Here is a 19,328-nt window from a genome sequence, read left to right as displayed (position 1 = left end):
ATAATTATATTAATACACATTGGCACAACATTGAACAAGGAGAAAGCCACTCATCTACTGCTTATCTTGCTATTCATTGCTACAGTTGCTCGGGAATCCAAAAACCACCTTGACACAGTATTTTCAATTAGATGAAGCTGATTTTATTGAGCTTGACTTGTGGCCTCTATCCTGTTAAATATGACTTTATTATACTTTCACATGATTTTCAGTTGGTTACTGTGAAAATCAGGACACTACGAAGGCCAACTGTCCCGGCTTCCCTTTGCAGACGACCTTGCACAAAGCCAAGGTTGACCTCAGCTGAAAAAAATGGGGCAAAATGTCTCAAAGGCTGAATAGGATTTGGGGTGAATTCCAAGGGCTTTAGGATGGCCTGACCCTTATATTGTTAACAGTAATGAGAGATGGCAGATTCACTGCCTCAATTGTGCCTGGAACCGCAACGTGTTTTGTACTTTTCTAAGGTCAAGAGGGTCTCCATTCCGCACAACCTCTCAGTGACACAGACAGCACTACTGCCATCCTCATCTGATGATCTGAAGATAAAATTGCTTTTCTGAGCTGGTTAAGTTCAAATGCAACATCACAAGCCCCTTCAACTGCAGGATGGACAGAAAAACAAACAAACCGCCAGTGAAAATCCAGTTGCTATTTTAAAGGAATCCATCCATTTACTTGTGTGGACAGACATGCACACACACACACACACACATACATGTATGTACACACACACACACACACACACACAGGATATTACACCATGTCATTATTTATTTAACAAAAACTAGGCCAAAGTAAAAAGCCACGGGTGACAAATTAAGAACACTCTTACTGATTCCATTGGAATTAAGGGGGTAAGTAGAAGTCAGACAATGCTAATCAAATGCCTTTGATTAATTGATCATCAGCAAGTGTGATCATCTCTATAAAAGCAGAAGTTTTGCCAGTTTCCTGGTCCAGAGCATTCAGGTGTGTATTAACACAATACCAAGGAGGAAATACATCAGGGCAATGTTCTTAGAGAAGCCATTGATACTGCCCATCAATCTGGAAAGGGTTAAAAAAAGTCGATCGTTCTACAGTGAGAAAAATTATTCACAAGTGGAAAACATTCAAGACAGTTGCCAATCTTCCAAGGATAATATGCATCCTGATAAAGTTCCCTTGGCCTTTGGAATTAAAATAGCCCCACATCATCACATACTCTTCTCCATACCTAGAGATTGGCATGGAGTACTTTCCATAAGATCATCTCTCAATGCAAATCAAACAAGCTATTAGGCTAACTGAAATAACACCATGCCAATCTTTAGGCATGGTGAAGGGTATGTGATGATGTGGGGCTATTTTAATTCCAAAGGCCAAGGGAACTTTATCAGGATGCATAGTATCCTGGATCCATGAAACAACAGGCCTTTAAAAATAAAAATCTGCCTGCCTCTATGGGAATTTAATATAGGGGTGTCCTGACTTATGCACCCTGTATTTTAAGGAAGAAAATGTATTTATTTACGATACATTATTCATTCACAAAGAAAATTGGTGTCCTTAAAGGTTAGATTATTCCTCATTTTTTAAATTAAGGCATTAAGATAAATTTCCAAAAGATGATTTTTTAATCCTCTTTTTAGTCAACTTTAGCATCGGTGTGTTCACTTATGCTAGGCACTGTGTGTGTGCATATTAGGGCTGGGTATTGACACAAATTTCACAATTCGATTCGATTTCAATTCACAAGCTTCCGATTCGATATTGATTATTTTGGATATCAAATAGGCTACAATACATTGCAAATTCTCAAGGAAAACAAATCTCTTAACTAATGCTGTAAACTATGGGAGTCAGTTGTAGCGTATAGGCTTCATTAGCCTATAATATTGAAGGTATTGATTTGTATACAAACACTTAAATTACACTTTTATTTATTATTATAATAATAATAAACTTTAATGAAAAATAAACATTTAAATGGTGGCTTTCATAAGAAAATTGCATTAACTGCATTAAATATTGAAGAACATTAAAAATTATAATGAATATGTGTTATATGCATATATTTAGCAAAATGCTCCTCTCTAGAGTTAATTTTTCTAGCTGACTAGTTCATGGTCACTGGATATGTTTTTTCGGAGGTAAATGTGACGTTACATGACATTGTTTCTTTGCAAGCCGTTTTACTGACTCTTTCCACGGTTGAAACACTGATTGAGCGATTCCAGGTAACATGATACGGATTTCGATAAGTTGTACTCTATCTTTTAACACACTATCAGATGCTCATTCATGCACGCTGTCGCCTAACTGGTATTATTAAGACGGAAGAGAAGATCATGTACTTCTCTTGAGCTGCGCCTGAGCGATCTCACGCCACAACGCCAAAAAGTTAATTATGTTTTGGAATTTCGTAAGAAAATGGAAGTAATTTGAAATATGAGAGACTTTGTTTCATAGCAATAGTAACAAAACACAAAGATTATTGCTATTTATTGGATGGGATGCGCGCTACAATGTTCTATTCATTCAACTGAAAACAGGATGACTAGCTAATCGATTCGGGATTTAAGAATCGATATCGATTCGTAAAAATGAGAATCGATTAAAATCGAGAAATCGATATTTTTTATCCAGCCCTAGTGCATATATATATATATATATATATATATATGCACACACACATGCAAGCATATATACCCTAACACTGTTCAGATAAAGCAGCTGGTTTCTCAGAAATGGGATTTGTTCAACTGTGTTGAGTGGTCCATTTCCTGTACAAGAGCACTTTACGCTTCCACTTCATACCGCACTATCATGGGAACGCTGTCCGCAGACTGCTTGGATTTCAAATCATTTGAATAAAATTAAAATCGTTCCCATTTTTCACATAAATAAATGAAATAGTTTCTGAAGCTCCCCCGCTTCCCCTCGCAATGATTCGCAGATGATGAGGTACGAAACAGTTTAATTTATACCATCTCGTGCAGTTCATGAATATTGATGTCATCAGAAGAACGGCAGCTCTGCTCAGCCTCTAGAGAACCGTAACAAGAGTGTCATGAGCACTGTTATTACACAGAGACATACAATGAGCTGAACAACTGAAAAAAAGATGGAGGGAAAAATGAACTTGAATCTGCAATGGGGAACATACTTACAATCCTGCTATTTCACAATTAGTCAGCAGTGATTTTTCAGGAATCTGATTCAATATATGTACCGGCACAATGAATATAAGTGGAGGTCTGATGCTGTGATTGCCGTCAAAGTGACGTCAATAGACCTTATTCAGAACAGCACCATGACAGGTCTGAAAGCGAGGTTTTCAATGGCATCTGCTGTAAAAAGCTGTATAAAACTCCTAGATCACTTATTATTTTCCACAGCTCATATTGACTGGAGTTTTTTTTGTCTCCTGAAATTTCTCAGAAAGATATTTTTGCAGTGTTTCATCAGCAGAACAATCCAAAAACACATTTAATAACAGTACAACCCACTGAGAGATGTCCATCCCACACAGCCTCAATTTCATTCTTGTTTTAACATAAAAAAGGCGCTGCTGTGAATACGGTCTATAAAGCCATAGGTAATAGAACTCCTGGGTGTTTCTTCAAATATGGACACTTTTTGTCGCATGGACTTAAAATAAAGAAATATTTTAAATAAAATAGTTAGTTTTTTGTGTGAAAGCAATTTCTATCATATTTCAAATTATATTGTGTTTAATGGCATTCTGTTAATGAAAATGACAGTTGTGGGACAATCAACGCTTATGTTTTTTTTATAAATCATTGCCACTCAATAAATATTGAAATCTTTTTATTTTTTTGATGTAATCACTTAATAAAAAATACACAAAGGCATAAATGTGCTGCAAATTGAAAAAAAAACTAAAAACACCCCCATATAAATCAAAATAGCACCAATTATAGGCAAAAATAACAATAACATCTTTGCCCACTACCATTACCATAGTTTTTGTAAAGACTTGCTTTGGTTTTCTTTATGCTAAACTCTGAAGTGTTTAATTTATTGCTAATAACATAGCAGGAGTATTTACACCACTAATTAATTTCTGCTGTCGCAAATTGAGAAGTTAATTACATTCCTGAAAACTTTATTAAGCTAAGTGTCAATATTTCAGAAGGCCACATGGAGTTAGAGCCCATAATGGAAAAATGCTGATCCCATGTCATTATGCAGGTCTGGTTGCACAGATTAAATCAGCCCAACCAACCACCATTTAGAGAATATTATAAATTACATTTATATCAGTTATGCATTGTTAACAGTCTTGCCATTCATCATCCCTTTCAAAGCTTGTTTTTTGATCGAAAAAGCTGGCACTGTCTGACAGTAAATTGTGACGTCAATTTAGGCGTGACAATGGCACTCATACTGTATAAATCAAAATAAAACCACTTACAAGCAAACACAATCGTAATGTCTGCATTCATTGCCATCACTAGTTATTCATTGTAAAGATGCCAGGAAGGACCACAAAAGCTAAATCCAAGGATTATAGACGTTTTTTTTTTTTTTTTTCTGGGAAAGAACAAAGTCCCAAGATTCTCTGAAATCTATAAGTTTGTATTTAAATATAATAATTAGCTGGGAATTCTTGGAATAATGCAGTCAGACAGAATTATGAGCTAATCTTGCTCTGACTAAACCCGGCTCCCTCTGAGAATATAATGACCACTCCATTAAGGCATGATTAAACATGCTGCTATTCAAATCTGCCTCAAAACTTTTTTTTTTTTTTTTTTTTCTGGTTTCATGTCACTTTTATATAGGCTATATAAGAAACCTGAATGGCAATTAAATGGCCATTACCATTTAACTATGAACTTCTTTTTACGTACTTAAATCTTAAGGACAATACATTAGTGGTGAAAAATATTCAATATAATGTGAAGAGTAGAAAAACATTTACTTTTATACATTTACTGGACACTTAATTGAACGTAGATTACAAATAACAAAAAGAGCAGGTAATAATCAGACATGAGCCAACAATATAAGCAGCACTGCAACGGAAATAAGTACAACTAAATATTTTTGACCTGACTAGTTCGCCTAAGCTGACTTGCGCGTACACCTGATCCCAAATCATTTCTTAGGATGCGGACAGACACAAACAAAATGGCTGGTCGGAAGATTAAAATAGAATATTTTTAAAACTACTTTACTTAACACAATGTCTTAAATGCAAAAACATGGCGTGAGACATTTTAAGAACATTAGAAATGAATGCAACAAAGTTTTAAAATGCATTAAAAAAATAGAATATTAGTTTTAACTCATTGTTTAAATCTAAATTTTAAAGCAATGTTCAGGATGGGAAAGGCATCATTTCGATTTTTACAAAAGCACAACTACATAGTCAGAGCAAGATTAGCTCATAATTCTGTCTGACTGCATTAGTAGAAGAATTCCCAGCTAATTATTATATTTGAATACAAACTCCACAAATGTTCGTTTTACAGTTCCCTGTGGCATCAATTATAGATTTCAGAGACTCTTGGCACTTTGTTCTTTCCCCCCCAAAAAAAGAGTCTATAATTAAATGAATTTCTGAAGTTAAAATAAAGAAAAATGTAAATCTATTCGACCACTCATAATCAATCCGTACTGCAATGCCAAAAAGGTGAGTGCTTCTATTTAATATAGTGCTTAAATTTGCAAGCATTTTTTATTACTATTCAATAATAGCTGAAAAATTAGTAGTGGAATTTCCATGAAAAATTTAAAATAATTTGACTGTTAAAATGCTTAAGGACAATGAGGGACAGATAACAAGGTCTTCCTTGTGCACCGAAGTGAAACAAATCTCAATTTCATCCCTCGTGCCAGCTAACATGCTTTTAATATTCAGCCATTGTTCCTTGCTTCATTAAGACATTAAGAGCTGAGGCCTTCAGAATTGTTGAGTTCTCAAGAGGGCAGACGGACAAGGGCCAAGCCCAAAGCACCCAGAGGCATGAAGGCAAAAAAATAAAAAACCTGTCAGCTGAACAGATGTGTGGAGGGCACTGATAATGCATTTAGATGTGAAAATGAAACAAAAGAAACAACTCAATAAATTGCACATGGCTGCCATTCTTTCCCACTGACATTAAATCATGAAAAGCGATACAACCTCTCGAAAAACCAACCCAAGCCTCGGTGGATTTTTGTCATTAAATTATTTCGAAAAAGGTCACATCTAAGCTATACCTTGAGGCAACGAACCAAATGTTATACATTAAGAGTAAACACATTAGCTTAACAATTCGAAATATCAATGAAATCAATGTACATAAGAAAATCCGTGTCAGGTTTTAAGACTGGTCTGGTCAACATGAAGCCACATTTATAAAAGAAACTCAAACAAGCTAATAGAGAGAAATTTGCCATCACTGTTAACAGACCAAAAGCTTTACATACGCATCCAGCAGCTTTCACAGAGGTGATGATAATGCTACATTAATTTAACTGGAGTAGAGAATTAGATGTACCCTGTGAAGAGCTCCACCTGTGTGCAAAAAATTTCTTTTGTAGAGAAAATTATGTAAATTGAATTTCAATATGTATGGTGTGACACTCTCAATTGTTTCCTTGCCAGCGCTTTTAAGCACATAGTGTTGAAACCAAATATTTTTTCATGCTTTTCATGACAAGCTTAAGGGCATAATGTTAGGCAGTTTGTTCTGTTTTATTTTGTTTTTAAAACTCGTCTCTGCATATTATAAGTGCATGTTCAACTGAAAAACAGTAATCTTTTCATTCAGAGATGAAATCTTTGATGAGAAAAAAAAACTATATTTCTCCCAGTACGACATTAAATTGATCCAGATTTTCAAATCTTGCCATCATTGTTATGATGATTATAGACCGTCCTCCCAGTACAGTCTGTTGTTGTGAATAGACACAAGACATACAAGGCGAAAGAAATCACAGATTTCTAAGAGTACAGATATTTTAATTCATTCAAATTTATTCTTACTATAAATAAGATCTTGTGACTGGAAAAAAATAAGACTGAAAGAGTTTTGTAAAAACATGGTAAAGATCTTAAGCTTTCATTTACCCGTTTAATTATTTACTGAATTAAGAGGCCTTTCTGTTTACTATTTGTACATATTTTAAAATGTAATTTATTCCTGTGATCAAAGTTGAATTTTCAGCATCATTACTCCAGTCTTCAGTGTCACATGATCCTTCAGAAATCATAAAAAATATATTGATTTATATTGAAATATATTGACAAACAGAATGACTGAAAGACAGATAGACATACAGAAAAAGATACAGACAGACAGAAAAGAGATAGACAGACAGAAAAAGTGATGGATGATGGAAAGGTAAATAGAAAGATAGACAGACAGACAAACTGATACATAGAATGACAGACAGATACATAGAAAGATAGACAGACATAAAAACTGATGCATCATAAAAACGCTTGTATCCCACAGCTCTATTAATAACCGTGTCTCCTGTGTTAAAAAACAGGAATTGCGGGGGGTTTTTCACATAACCAGTGGTAGTCCTACAGATTCTGACTTTGTACACAGCCCATTGTTGATATTTGTTTGAGTGGCGCTTCTAAAAGTGTAGTCCTTTATTTATTTTTGCCTTTAAGGGATTGTTATGAAATGTAGATGCCGCTCCATTACTAGCATCTCTCAAGGACATCTTTCTGATCTTTGCTAAAGGCTTGTGGCTACTACTCTTTGACACAGCCAATCAACACTTCTAACAGCCAGAGTATCTAGGCACTTTTTTTTTTAATGTCTGGATATTCACCAAAGAGATGGTCAAAGAGGGAGATAGAGCATCCCTTGATCAGATGAAATCTAGACAAACAGCATATCTACAGCCTGAAAAGAATTTCTCAGCATATCAGGAACAGCAGGACTCATTACTTGTCCTGGAAGAAAAACACACACACACACACACACACACACACACACACACACACACACACACACACGCTCAGCAGTTTCAAGTGAGAAAGACTAAAACTCTGGCAGACGAGAAATATACTTCCACCTCTTCCACTGAAAAAAAAAAAGTCAGTCAAAGGGTCGTTGAAACATCCATGAGGTGAAGTCACATTTGGTTTGAGAAATTCTATGGGTTTTTGCTGCTGGCTTCAACAAAAAAAATGACAATTCAGTGAGTGTTTCTACTGCAGGGTCTGATAAAACTGTGAGGGAGGGACAATTCCAGCGCTGTCAAGATCGTCACCCGCTGCCATCAGTAACAGTGAAATAACTCACCATAGAAACATATTTCTTGAAAAAGCAATGACTTTCCTGCCACTGTGAACTACTGTAAGTAAAGCAAACTGGCTTAGGCATCAGCCCGATGGCATTTCAGACACTCACCAGTGCTACTGAAATAGCCACACAAATGGGTGGGAAGTTTTGTTAGGTTATTAAAATCGCCGTAAACCATCTCTGACATTTAAAAGGAAAATCTCATGGCCCTAAGTTATTATGGGATTTCTGTAGTGTATGTGTGAGAATAAGTACAGTAGGAGTATTTACAATGCTAATAAAGCTCTGCTGGCACAAACCGAGAAGTTCATTACATTTCTGAAAATCTTATTAAACCAGTGTCAACATTTAGAGGTTCTGCAATTTTCCATTCATTTTTCAAAAACTCAATCCCTGATTGTACTGTGCTGAGTAGAAGCTAACAAAGTAGCAACTCTACTTCCTTAACAAAGCACATACAAAAGACCTGAACCAGAAGCGACGCGAGCTGTTTTACAGAATACGAAAGTTCTTTGAAAGTCCCCATTTCATGTTGTTAAGATTCAACAATTTAGTTAAATATTGAGCCGTTTTACTTGAGATACCTTCAAAGGAGTGAGCAAAGATGATCAACACAAAATAGGTGTCAAGTTTACAATGCATATAGCCAATTTGATTAACTCCTAAGTGCTATCATCATCAAATTTTATCCAGATGCAGTTCACATGTAGGGGAACAGATAGATATGTAAATTTTCCTTGAGCACACTTGTATTGTCTTTTATCAGTAGTTACTCAGCATGAGAATGTCCAAATCGAACAATTTTTTCCAAAAACTTTCTAAAAGTGTTCTATCAAACGATATCTACCATTTGACTACCACTTGCTACAGTTTTATAGTTATGTGTCTTTCTTTTGTGTTTGTCACTATAAAAATGCCTTCAGGGCTTAAAGGGCTAACACCATTTCACTGTAACAGGAAGCAAATGGCAGCGCCACGGTAAACCAGCTCCGCATCACGCACACGCTCCAGAATCAGAGAAAGACAGTAGTGTAGTCAGCAGGAGGGCCGTAGCAGGAATCTCTCATCCCAGACCTCAGCAGGTGAGGAGCTGCGAGCAGTGAGAGATGAAGGAAGTGAGCTGTTTGGCACACAGCGAGAGCTCTCCTCCCCTGTCGAACAGCGCTAAGAACACAGATGAGATTTCATCATCCAGGCAGATAAGCTGGCCTGAACGGTGCGCTGCGATCGCAAGAGCGCTGGCTGCAGGCGACAACATGAAACTTTTTCCTGTTACATTTTCTACTTCTCTTGTCCCACTTTGCATTTGCAAAAGCCATACTGCTAAGTATACCAGATTTCAGAGAAAAAGAAAATTCAGTCACTGAGATTCCAAAATGTAGTCATTATCAATACCAGTGAAATTCATGATTCTGAACACCAGTTCTGAACACCAACAACTCAAAAGCCCCCAATAAGCAATTTTTGTTATGTTACGACCCATAACTCTGTAGAAAGACTAAAGCCTGGGACACACCAAGTCGACGTCAAAGAACTTGTGGCGATGAATGCTGACTGTATTGTCGCTTCTTGTCTCGGCCAAAAAGCTGCTCTTGAAAACACCAAACAGTCTACTGGCTACGGTCAACTAGCATGTGCTTTCTGTGCCTGCGTGTAAGGAAATAACTGTCTATATCAGCAGGTATCAACAGCCTATTTTCACCATTCTAAAAGGGAAACCGAAACTAGGACTGCAGATATAAACCGTAAACAAAGCAGTGCTTGCTTACCATTTTGAAAATCAATCATGCTGATCACTTTCTTCAGTCCAGTCGGCTGAAGTTATTATGAATATATTCGTGCATTTGAATGCCAAGGTAAGATGATGTAAAATTATAATAGCCTTCTGTTTGTATCGTCTTGACTTCTTCCATCCCTTCCGCTTTTATTCTCATGTACTGAATCGTTCGCGAAGCTGAAAATCTAAACCGAGGTCTCTCTAACTGAAGACACTGATGTGCATTCAACATGCTGAATTGGCCCCCAAAAAAGCATCTGACTAGTCAACGGTGTGGAATACACCGAAAAAACTAAGGCGACTGATGCTCAAAAAAGCCAACTGTCAGCTGTGTCCCGGGTTTTAATGTTGGTAGGCTATATTTTTTCTATTTTAGTAACAAGTTTGTACCGGTACTTTCGAAATCTCTAGATGATCCAGACTAATTTCCGGTCAGAGGCCATCCTCATTCCATTCCATGGAGAGAATTTTTTTTTTCTCTCAACTATCTCCCCGAAGAATGGATGAAAGAGACTGAGTCTTAACAGGCCCTTGTGCTAATATTACTATCAGCACCTGAAAGAGACGAGGATAGGAGAAATGAGCATGCAAATGGAAAAATCACTTCAATCAGCTGCCTCTCTTTGCATTTCAATGGACCGGCAGATGCTTTAATATAGCGCTTTCTCTTATTCTCGCTCTCGTACTGACCTCTACCATCCCTCGACTCCGACGGCTACGTATCTTGCCAACCCTCTAAGGTTATAAGAGGTGTTGGTCTTACGCTTGAACGGTCCCTATCCAGCGAAACACTTCCGTGTGACATTTCCCAGAGGCTGGGAGGCGGTGATGCAAGCATATTTAATTACAGAGCCCCAATCAAACCGTTAATTATCTAATTCTAATACAACTCCAGGGAAGCAAAACCAGCAATTTGTGTGTCGCCTCAGTCAGTCTGAGAATCATCGTATTCACATTTGAGAAACAGTACTATTACAACCAAAATAACATTTAAGTGACTTAAAGATACAAGTGAAAGAGACAACCACTAAAGGGACTAAATGAGTAGAATAAAGAGCTCAATGACTATCAACTAGAAAATGAAATTGGGCTCTGCTCACCCACATGAATAAAAGAACTACATCATAAGTAAGCTGCTGATTGACAACCAATCTGACTTGAAAGACCCCACGGTTTGGCACGCATACGATTCGCAGATCAATTGCGGATCAAAGTTTAACCGCAATAGAGTGAAAGCTTATCATTTGAACATGTTTTTTCTTGTTAGTTTACACATTTTAAGACCATTCCAGCACTAGATGAGGCAAAAGATCATTTAATTCTGTATCGTGCGCTGTTATCTGTGCGCACAGCTGCACACACAGAGAAGCACATTTCAGATAGCGTGCAAACTCCTGAACTGATTCCTCTTTTGTTTCCCCATGCACTTGGATGGACACAAGGACACACACACACAAATTAAGTCAAAATACCTATCTCGGCAAGTATTCTCGTTAGGGCGGGGCGATATGGCCTAAAAAAAAAATCCCAGATTTTTTCACAAAAAATCCGATTTACGATTTAAAGCGATTTTTTTCTCTCCCAACTTAAAATCAATCTGCAGATGACAAAGAAATTGTTCAAAACAAGTTTTAACTTTATTTTGTTTTAATATTCCCTTCTGGGATTTGATCTCCATTAAAGTGCAATCAGAAACAACAAGCCAAAAAGACAAGAGGACAGGCCCTGTCTTTGAAAACAATGAAAATGTAACATAAAATAAAATGGGTGGATTGGGATTGGGGGGATGTGTAAAAAAAAAAAAAAAAACTTGCATCACAATAAGTGTATTGTGATTGTCAAATTATTTGGTAACTAAACATAATTTTATTAAGTTTACTGGTATGCAACTGTTTTTATTATTGCTAAAAGGGCACCTATTATGGCCCTTTTTACAAGATGTAATATTGGTCTTGGGTGTCCCCAGAATGTATTTGTGAAGTTTCAGCACAAAATACCCCCCAGTTAATTTATTATAACCATTTGAATGTGTCATTTTTGGGGCCTGTTTTGAAACAAGCTGTTTTGAGGCAGACGCCTTAAATGCAAATGAGCTGCTAATCCCCACCCTGCCGCTGGATGTGGGCGTAACTTGCATAACTATGGCAATTAACAGTCGGTAGAACCATAATGGCCGAGAGTGATAGACCCGCAATTGTGTATGGCATTCGGCCGTATGTTTGAACCAGAGTCCGACCCAAATGACGATGAGACTCCGGCTGAAGAAACACGATCGAGAATGTACCAGGATGTCTCGGAATGGTTATTTGATACATTTATGAACTCATTGCGTTGTCATCGCTGTGCAACACACACACAGACACACACAAACTGTGATAACGTTGACGCAAATGTTTGAAAACACAAACACAAATACCGATAATAACAATAACAATATCTTAAAAAACATATGAAAACGTGTGGTTATTTAAAAGGTTTAAATTACATAAATCATCCGACGACGACGACAACAACATTTGTTGTCGATGACTATTAACGTTACCTCAGAAATCATAAAATACACTTACTTCTTCAGGAATTGTCGTTGGATCGCGAACACTAAGCAACGATCCACCCTTGAGGATTAATTTTGTAGCAAGACCTGCTTTGAATTGACCGCCGTTCAAAAAACAGTCACTCTCAAAATGATTTGAGCAAACATAAACGTACTTCGGGAGTGTAAGAGGCGCATTTCCTTCATAAATAAAATCAACCCACTGCGTTTTCAGTGGCTCTGATGTCGGAAGAAAGTGCAAACAACTATGCGAAGTATTACAGCCCACAACAAAACACTTATTTTTCTTAGGAGGCATTTTCTAGAAGGCAGCACAAATCTTCAGAACAGCGGTCCGGCTGTCGTTGAAACAACAATGGAGGATCAGATCACGGAGGGAGGTTCCAACCACCAACCACACTGTCAATCAAACCCCTTTCCCATGTTCTACGTCACAAAAAGCTGAATCTTAGAACAGCTCGTTCTGAGAGAGTGCATATGAATTATTGAGATTGTAAAAAAAACACTGGGTGCATTTTTATCATTCTAGGGTGGTTTTGCTCACACACTGCCAACACACATTTATGTTCAAACAGCATGTAAAAGTGAATTTTGCATAATAGGTGTAGGGTATGGACCAATCAGACACATACTAATTATTCATTATATACAAAGGTTTATGAAACTCCTCACACAGCCCAAATGAACAAACACAAGGGCAGAAACAGTGTCATGTTACAGGGCATGACAAGGAGATTTTACGACCTCCGAGGAATGTGGCCACATACTCAAGAGAGAGACTATGAAACAGAAACCCTCTTTAAAACAGACTTTGCTGCATTAATCATAGACTAACTGATCTATAAATGAACATGCATAAAACTGTGAAAGAAACAGTGTAAATGGTTTACTGTCTCGTGTACTATTAGGTATATATTATGGTATGTATCCTGGTATACAACAAACTAACGATCAATGTAACCGCACCTGTATAATGCCTCCTACCTAACTAATCCTCATTTAATGACTCACACTTTGATGTACATCACCTTCTTCTAGAATGCAGTGTGGATGTGTTATAGCTATTTTAGCATTAATGAAGGTATAATCTTGCTAGGGACAAAGATCCATAAATCAACTAAGAGCCACTTTCCCTCTCAGACATGTCCCCTTTCTGATTGGTCGAGTTCAACCCTTAGGGGAGGATCTTCTCCAGGCCTTATTAGAGACAGTCCACATGTGACCTCCCTCTCTTAGTTCTTTCATCCAGCCGCAACACTGTTCTGGTGATACTGGGGAGCCCCCTCCCCCTCCACGGGGGCCCCAGGGCCCAGCAGGCCTCAATCCAACCAGATATGGGCTCAGGCAGGAGAGAGATGACTCTCTCACAAAGAACCAAGGACAATCTCAAGAGTTTTGGAACAAAGACTCCAATCACCCATCCTTCCGACTTCCTCACTTCTCCTGGGTGCTCGGCGTGGCCTCAACAGAGTCCCGGGCCTTGACCAAACCAGTCATGCGTTCCTGGAGAAAGAGAACGCTCAACCAACTTCCACTTGACACTGCCGGAACCATCAACGACTTCAATTTTCAACAACTTCAAGAATTGTTCCCATTACAAATGCAAGTATTCAATTCAATGAAATGTGAAAATGAAATTCTGATGGTTCTTCTCATAGACCCTCTTCCGGTTTCCAATTTCATCCTATCACTAACCTATTTATGTATTCATTTGTGTATGTTGTTTAGTTTATTTATATTAATATAAATATCTATATTTAGTTAATAAAACTTGTACATAATATGTATTTGGTTCTGTTTTGTTTGCAATACAAGTCACTTTACGATCACGGTTTTTGCTACTGGCTCAAAGTACTGTACAGGCGAAGAAATAATTATTCTTCGGTGGCCATGGAAGATACCCTTTTCTTAGAATAAGTTAATAATCAAAAGAGTTCGTAGGAAGTAGAGTCCGACCGATATATCGGCGGGCCGATATTATCGGCCGATTTTAGGGATTTTCCCAACTATCGGTATCGGCATTTATAATGGCCGATAAATGAATATTTTAAAAAATGCGGGTACGGTGATTCATGTAAGGGTGGCGCTGCCAATAAAGCACCTAAAAGCTGTCACAAGAACTGGCAAAAATAATGATTATGAATACAACAAATATAGCAAGGAGACATTTTAATTGTTTATTAATAAACAAGTGTTTTCAGTCAGTGTCAGCCAAAGATGAAGTTGACGATGCTGACTCGCGATCTTCAGTGAGCGCGCGCAAGAGAGAAATGCACATTTCATACGATTACATGAGTCTGTCTGTCTTTCGTTTTGAATTGTTCTGTTTAAAAGTAGACATTTCAATATAGATATATTTCAATTCTCAGGTCTATACGCTGAGTTTCGGTTCATGAGACGAGCTCCAGTTCACCCGCAGGCGCCCTTTGTGTCGAGATTATCTATCGTCTGCTAAATTTACTTCTTATAAATTAAATCCAGGCAAATGGCTGATGAAACATTGATTAAAATTAAGATACAATTAATACAAAACGAAATTCACTTTGAAACGAAAGGTTTTGTGCTTTCTGTTTGATGTCTATGTGAAAGTTTCAAAGCATTAGTGCCGCTTTCAGAGCGCTCACGTCCGTAGTGCTGAACTGTCGCGTCTGTAACATTGTTTTTTCCTCATAAATACAAACATGAAAAATAAAATAAAATAAAATAAAATAAAATGAATATTTTATGTAGCCTGTGGAGACTGAGAGCCAACCCTTCTTCATCCGGTGGGTAGTAGCCTACTTGTGATTTGCGCTGTGTAATTCACAGAATTGATTTCTCTGCTACAAGCCTCTGTCACGTATTGTGTGAGCTTGTGACTATTGTAGCGCGCAGCTGAGAAGTCCTGATTATATTGTCTGCTATATTTAGGCCTTCTTCTTATTTATTAAGGCAATTGGTTGATGAAACATTGATTAAAATGTGTGGCGCGAGCGATCTCCGACAGTAAACTGATTCTGCTTTGTCTAGGGTAAACAGCTGTTGCGACGCGAGCAGTAACGGCCGCGTCCGGTGTAGACACAGTGTTAAAGCTCATTCTGCCTGATAACGATACGTTACAACATCAAGCAATATTCCAAAAATGTATATAATTATAACACTTTATATAGGGCCATTTTGCATTAAGAGTAGCCTAGTTTCACGTTTAGTACATTTTGCTTACTAATTATTTAAAATAGTATAAAAGTACTGTACATATGTAATTAAAAACGTTTTCATTATGATATTATTCATTTTACTTTAGTAAAAAGATCTGAGTTCTTCCTCCACTGGTAGAGATTAGAGGAATTAAGAGTAAAAATAGAAGATAATAAGGTTTTGTCAGTGACACTTTTTATATATTTATTGATACAAGTTATGACTAAATTAAAAGACAAAGTCGTCGTTAGTGAAGATTATGCAACAGTATTTAGAATATAATATAATATAACATGCAATGCAAACTAGTTTGGTTACAGCTCAGCTGTATAATTCTCATTCTATCATTCCCCCTGCCTCCATTACATATCTGTGTCACACTGACACAAGTGTTTGATTACCACATTTGAGTGATCATTGCAAAACGTGTTTATAAAATATATTTATTCTGTTTATAGCTACTGTGTAAAGTACCCATCAAAAGTTTGTACACACCAATAGGAAAGTGTCCAAACTTTTGACTGGTATACTGTACTATAATACACATAAATAATATTGCTACTGTATTATAATATACACATAAATAATATCGGCCGATATATCGGTATCGGGCTTTTTTTACTCCCTAATATCGGTATCGGCATCGGCCCCCAAAAATCCATATCGGTCGGGCTCTAGTAGGAAGAACTGATTAATTGATTGTAATATTAATTCAGCCACATCAAGTTAATCTAATTAACTGACCCAAATATTTATAATTAATAATAACAGGATATTATTGATTATTAATATTTCCAAAAAGCTGAGTTCCTTACATAGGTGCCCTTTAACACAAATTTCATAATTTCAATTCAATACTTGTGATTTGATTCTGATGTTGATTCAATATTAATTCCTTTGGATAAATAGGTACAGTAGATACGTTAATGTGTTAATTGTTCTCCCAAAAAAAAAAATCACCTAATGCTGTAAACATACAGAGAGCCCTGTCAGCTGGTATTATTAAAGGTTAAAACTAACTCAAATTAAATAATGCGTTTTTTATTATATAATGCGTCTAACTAACATGCGTGCTATGGTTCATTAAAAGCCATCCTGAGGTAAATGTAACGTTACGTGACATATGTTGTTCTCCAGTTGTTTTATGGACATCTTTCCGCGGTTGAAAAACACTGATCGATCGATTTTATTACATTTCGGTAACTTTGTAGTAAAGAGTAACAGATGTTTGGTTCACGTGCCGCTTGAACTGAGATCTGCCAGCGTTCTCTCACGTCACATTTACAAGCGCCAAAACGGTGTTTAATGTTTGAATTTTGTAATAAAATTGACAGAATTTGTTTCATATCGATAGTAACCTGCTCTGTCTTGTCTATCGGTGTCAGTGTCCTCTTTGCTTCGCGATTGTTCTCTGCGTGCGAAAATGGATGTGTGGCGTGAGAGCGTGTAAAAAGTGACAGAATTGCGTCTCTCACAGTGAACTCGTGAGAGTTGGCGGCCCTGCAGATTCAGCTTGTAGCCTAAATGTTTTCGGCGGGTGTGCTTCTGCTGCCGCGGTCTTGCTCATTTGCCATGTTGTTTGTGTATCTCTATCATGGCAAGCGCTGAGCCCGGTCGGAACTACGGGAGCCCAGATGGGAGCGTCGGCGGTTGTTAAAGAGAAAACCGATTTTCATTCAAAAAAATCGGCGTAAACTACACATTCGAGTTAATCGATAAAATCGATTTATCACCCAGCCCTAATTCTCGTAAACACAATTGGTTATGTCTAAAGTGAACAAGTTGAGAAAGAAATCGGATGTGTATCATTGTACTGGTTCTGTGCATCCAAGTTGTCTTAAAGTGACAGCAACTTATATATATATATATATATATATATATGTACATACCTGATGTTGTCTGTTATGTTAATCAAACAACAAAACACAGCTTTAACAAAAAAATATTAAATTTATACAGTGAACAGTGTTTTTACATTTAATTATTACATATCTGAACCCAAAATGAATCCTAAAGTTAAACCTTACTTTATTTGTAACTTTGTTATGTTGTATTTATCTATGCTTGTAATTGGTGTACAGTATGTGTTCTTTTTACGGTCTGTTCACTTGCCTTTAATAATGTTTTAACTTTATTAGTTAGGCTTGTAGTTTTTTGGTGTGGTATCGGAGTACTTAAATTGAGCTTTAAGTAACAAATAGAAAGCAAAGTTACCACCCCCCCCCCTAATTTCTGTTTTTGAAAATGCTTATTATTGCATTCATAGAGCGAACCTTTCGATGATTGCCAACAGTTTAACTTCCATAAGTTCCTCCCAAAATTCGCGCAAAATGTCATTGGGCATAGGAAAAAGGTGGATACCGTTTAATAAGAATAAAAAAAAAAGTTTGAGGTCAACAACTATCTAAACTGAGATAAAGAATTCAGATGGTAAAAAGTCTGTGAACTGCATTTCAGGGCATGTTCATTAGGCAGCTAAATTGGCACTGGCTTTTAGCTAGATCTGTAATAAAAAAAAAGAAACTGGACACTTAAGGAAAAACTAATTCAGAGGCATCTACTTACCAAGTAGGGCATACATATTCTGGAAGATCCTCAGAAGCTCAGGGGTGATGGCAGGACTGTTCTCTAAAGTCACAAACCTGAAAGAAGAAAAAGATCATGCCATTTAAACAGCCTCCATTTAAAATGCAACACACTTTTTTCTATCTTACTTGATCATCATGACATGGCAAGACAAAAAAAGTATCTTTAGTAATATAATAGTAATGTTACAATGAAAGATCTATGCTTTTAGTGTCCATGGAAACACTTCAAGGCACCAATTCATAAAAAGGGTGGCTTCAAGCTGAGCATCTTCCATCTTTAAACAAAACAGGTGATCTTTTATAAAAGCATTGCAGAAAATGAATGGATGCTGCTAAATTTGTTGAAGTGCTGCTATATTTGATCTAGAGGCTACAGAGGAGTCTTTGTGCAGGTTGGGTTATTGTACAGAGTGACTCTCTTTGTCTTGATCCAAGAGAGATAGAGTGACTCAGAGAAAATGATAAATGGACAGCGGGGAAAAACAACAAACAGAGAGAGAGAGAGAGTCTGAAGCCTTGAACTTAAAGGGGGGCGGGGGTTAACGTTCTTCAAAGAGATCAGCGAAGAGAATGAGAAGACTGACAGAACAGAGAGAAAAGAAATTCACTCAGAAAGGAGAAAAAGATAAAAAAAAGTGTATGAATTACAGCACTACGGAATAAATCTATAAATACAAAGGAGAGATGAGCTTATTATCAAGGACAATATCGATCGGAATGTAGGAGAAACAGTTCTAAACCCGGAGCTGAAGATAAATTAATTTATGCATAAGATTTCTCCTGACTCAGCGTTGTCTTGTCGCTTGACAGCAAGTGTAATATGGGGCACTTACATAAAAAAGTGCTTGCCCGGTTCCTCCGAGGCCCAACTCCAATGATTCATGCTATCATTCGCATCTGGACAGGCAATTTGTCACACAAATCTTTTAAGCATTACGTCCGTCAGTGGTTGACAGGAGTGAAGCAGC

General features: G+C 37.1%; 1 protein-coding gene across 1 annotated transcript in view; it reads right to left on the bottom strand.

Annotated features, from left to right (window-relative positions):
* ipo11 (importin 11) overlaps nucleotides 1-19,328 on the bottom strand; it is a 197,257-nt gene that overhangs the window by 64,346 nt on the left and 113,583 nt on the right. Inside the window, exon 22 of the mRNA XM_077222607.1 lies at nucleotides 18,338-18,414. Coding sequence (XP_077078722.1) covers nucleotides 18,338-18,414 — 77 coding nt within the window. The remainder of the gene's footprint in view (nucleotides 1-18,337; nucleotides 18,415-19,328) is intronic.

This window comes from Siphateles boraxobius, unplaced genomic scaffold (assembly GCF_051911475.1).
Source record: "Siphateles boraxobius isolate OS27281-9 unplaced genomic scaffold, OSU_SipBor_1 9, whole genome shotgun sequence".
NCBI lineage: Eukaryota > Metazoa > Chordata > Actinopteri > Cypriniformes > Leuciscidae > Siphateles > Siphateles boraxobius.
The sequence above is the reverse complement of the archived record's forward strand: the minus strand, read 5'-3'. Positions and strand labels throughout refer to the sequence as shown.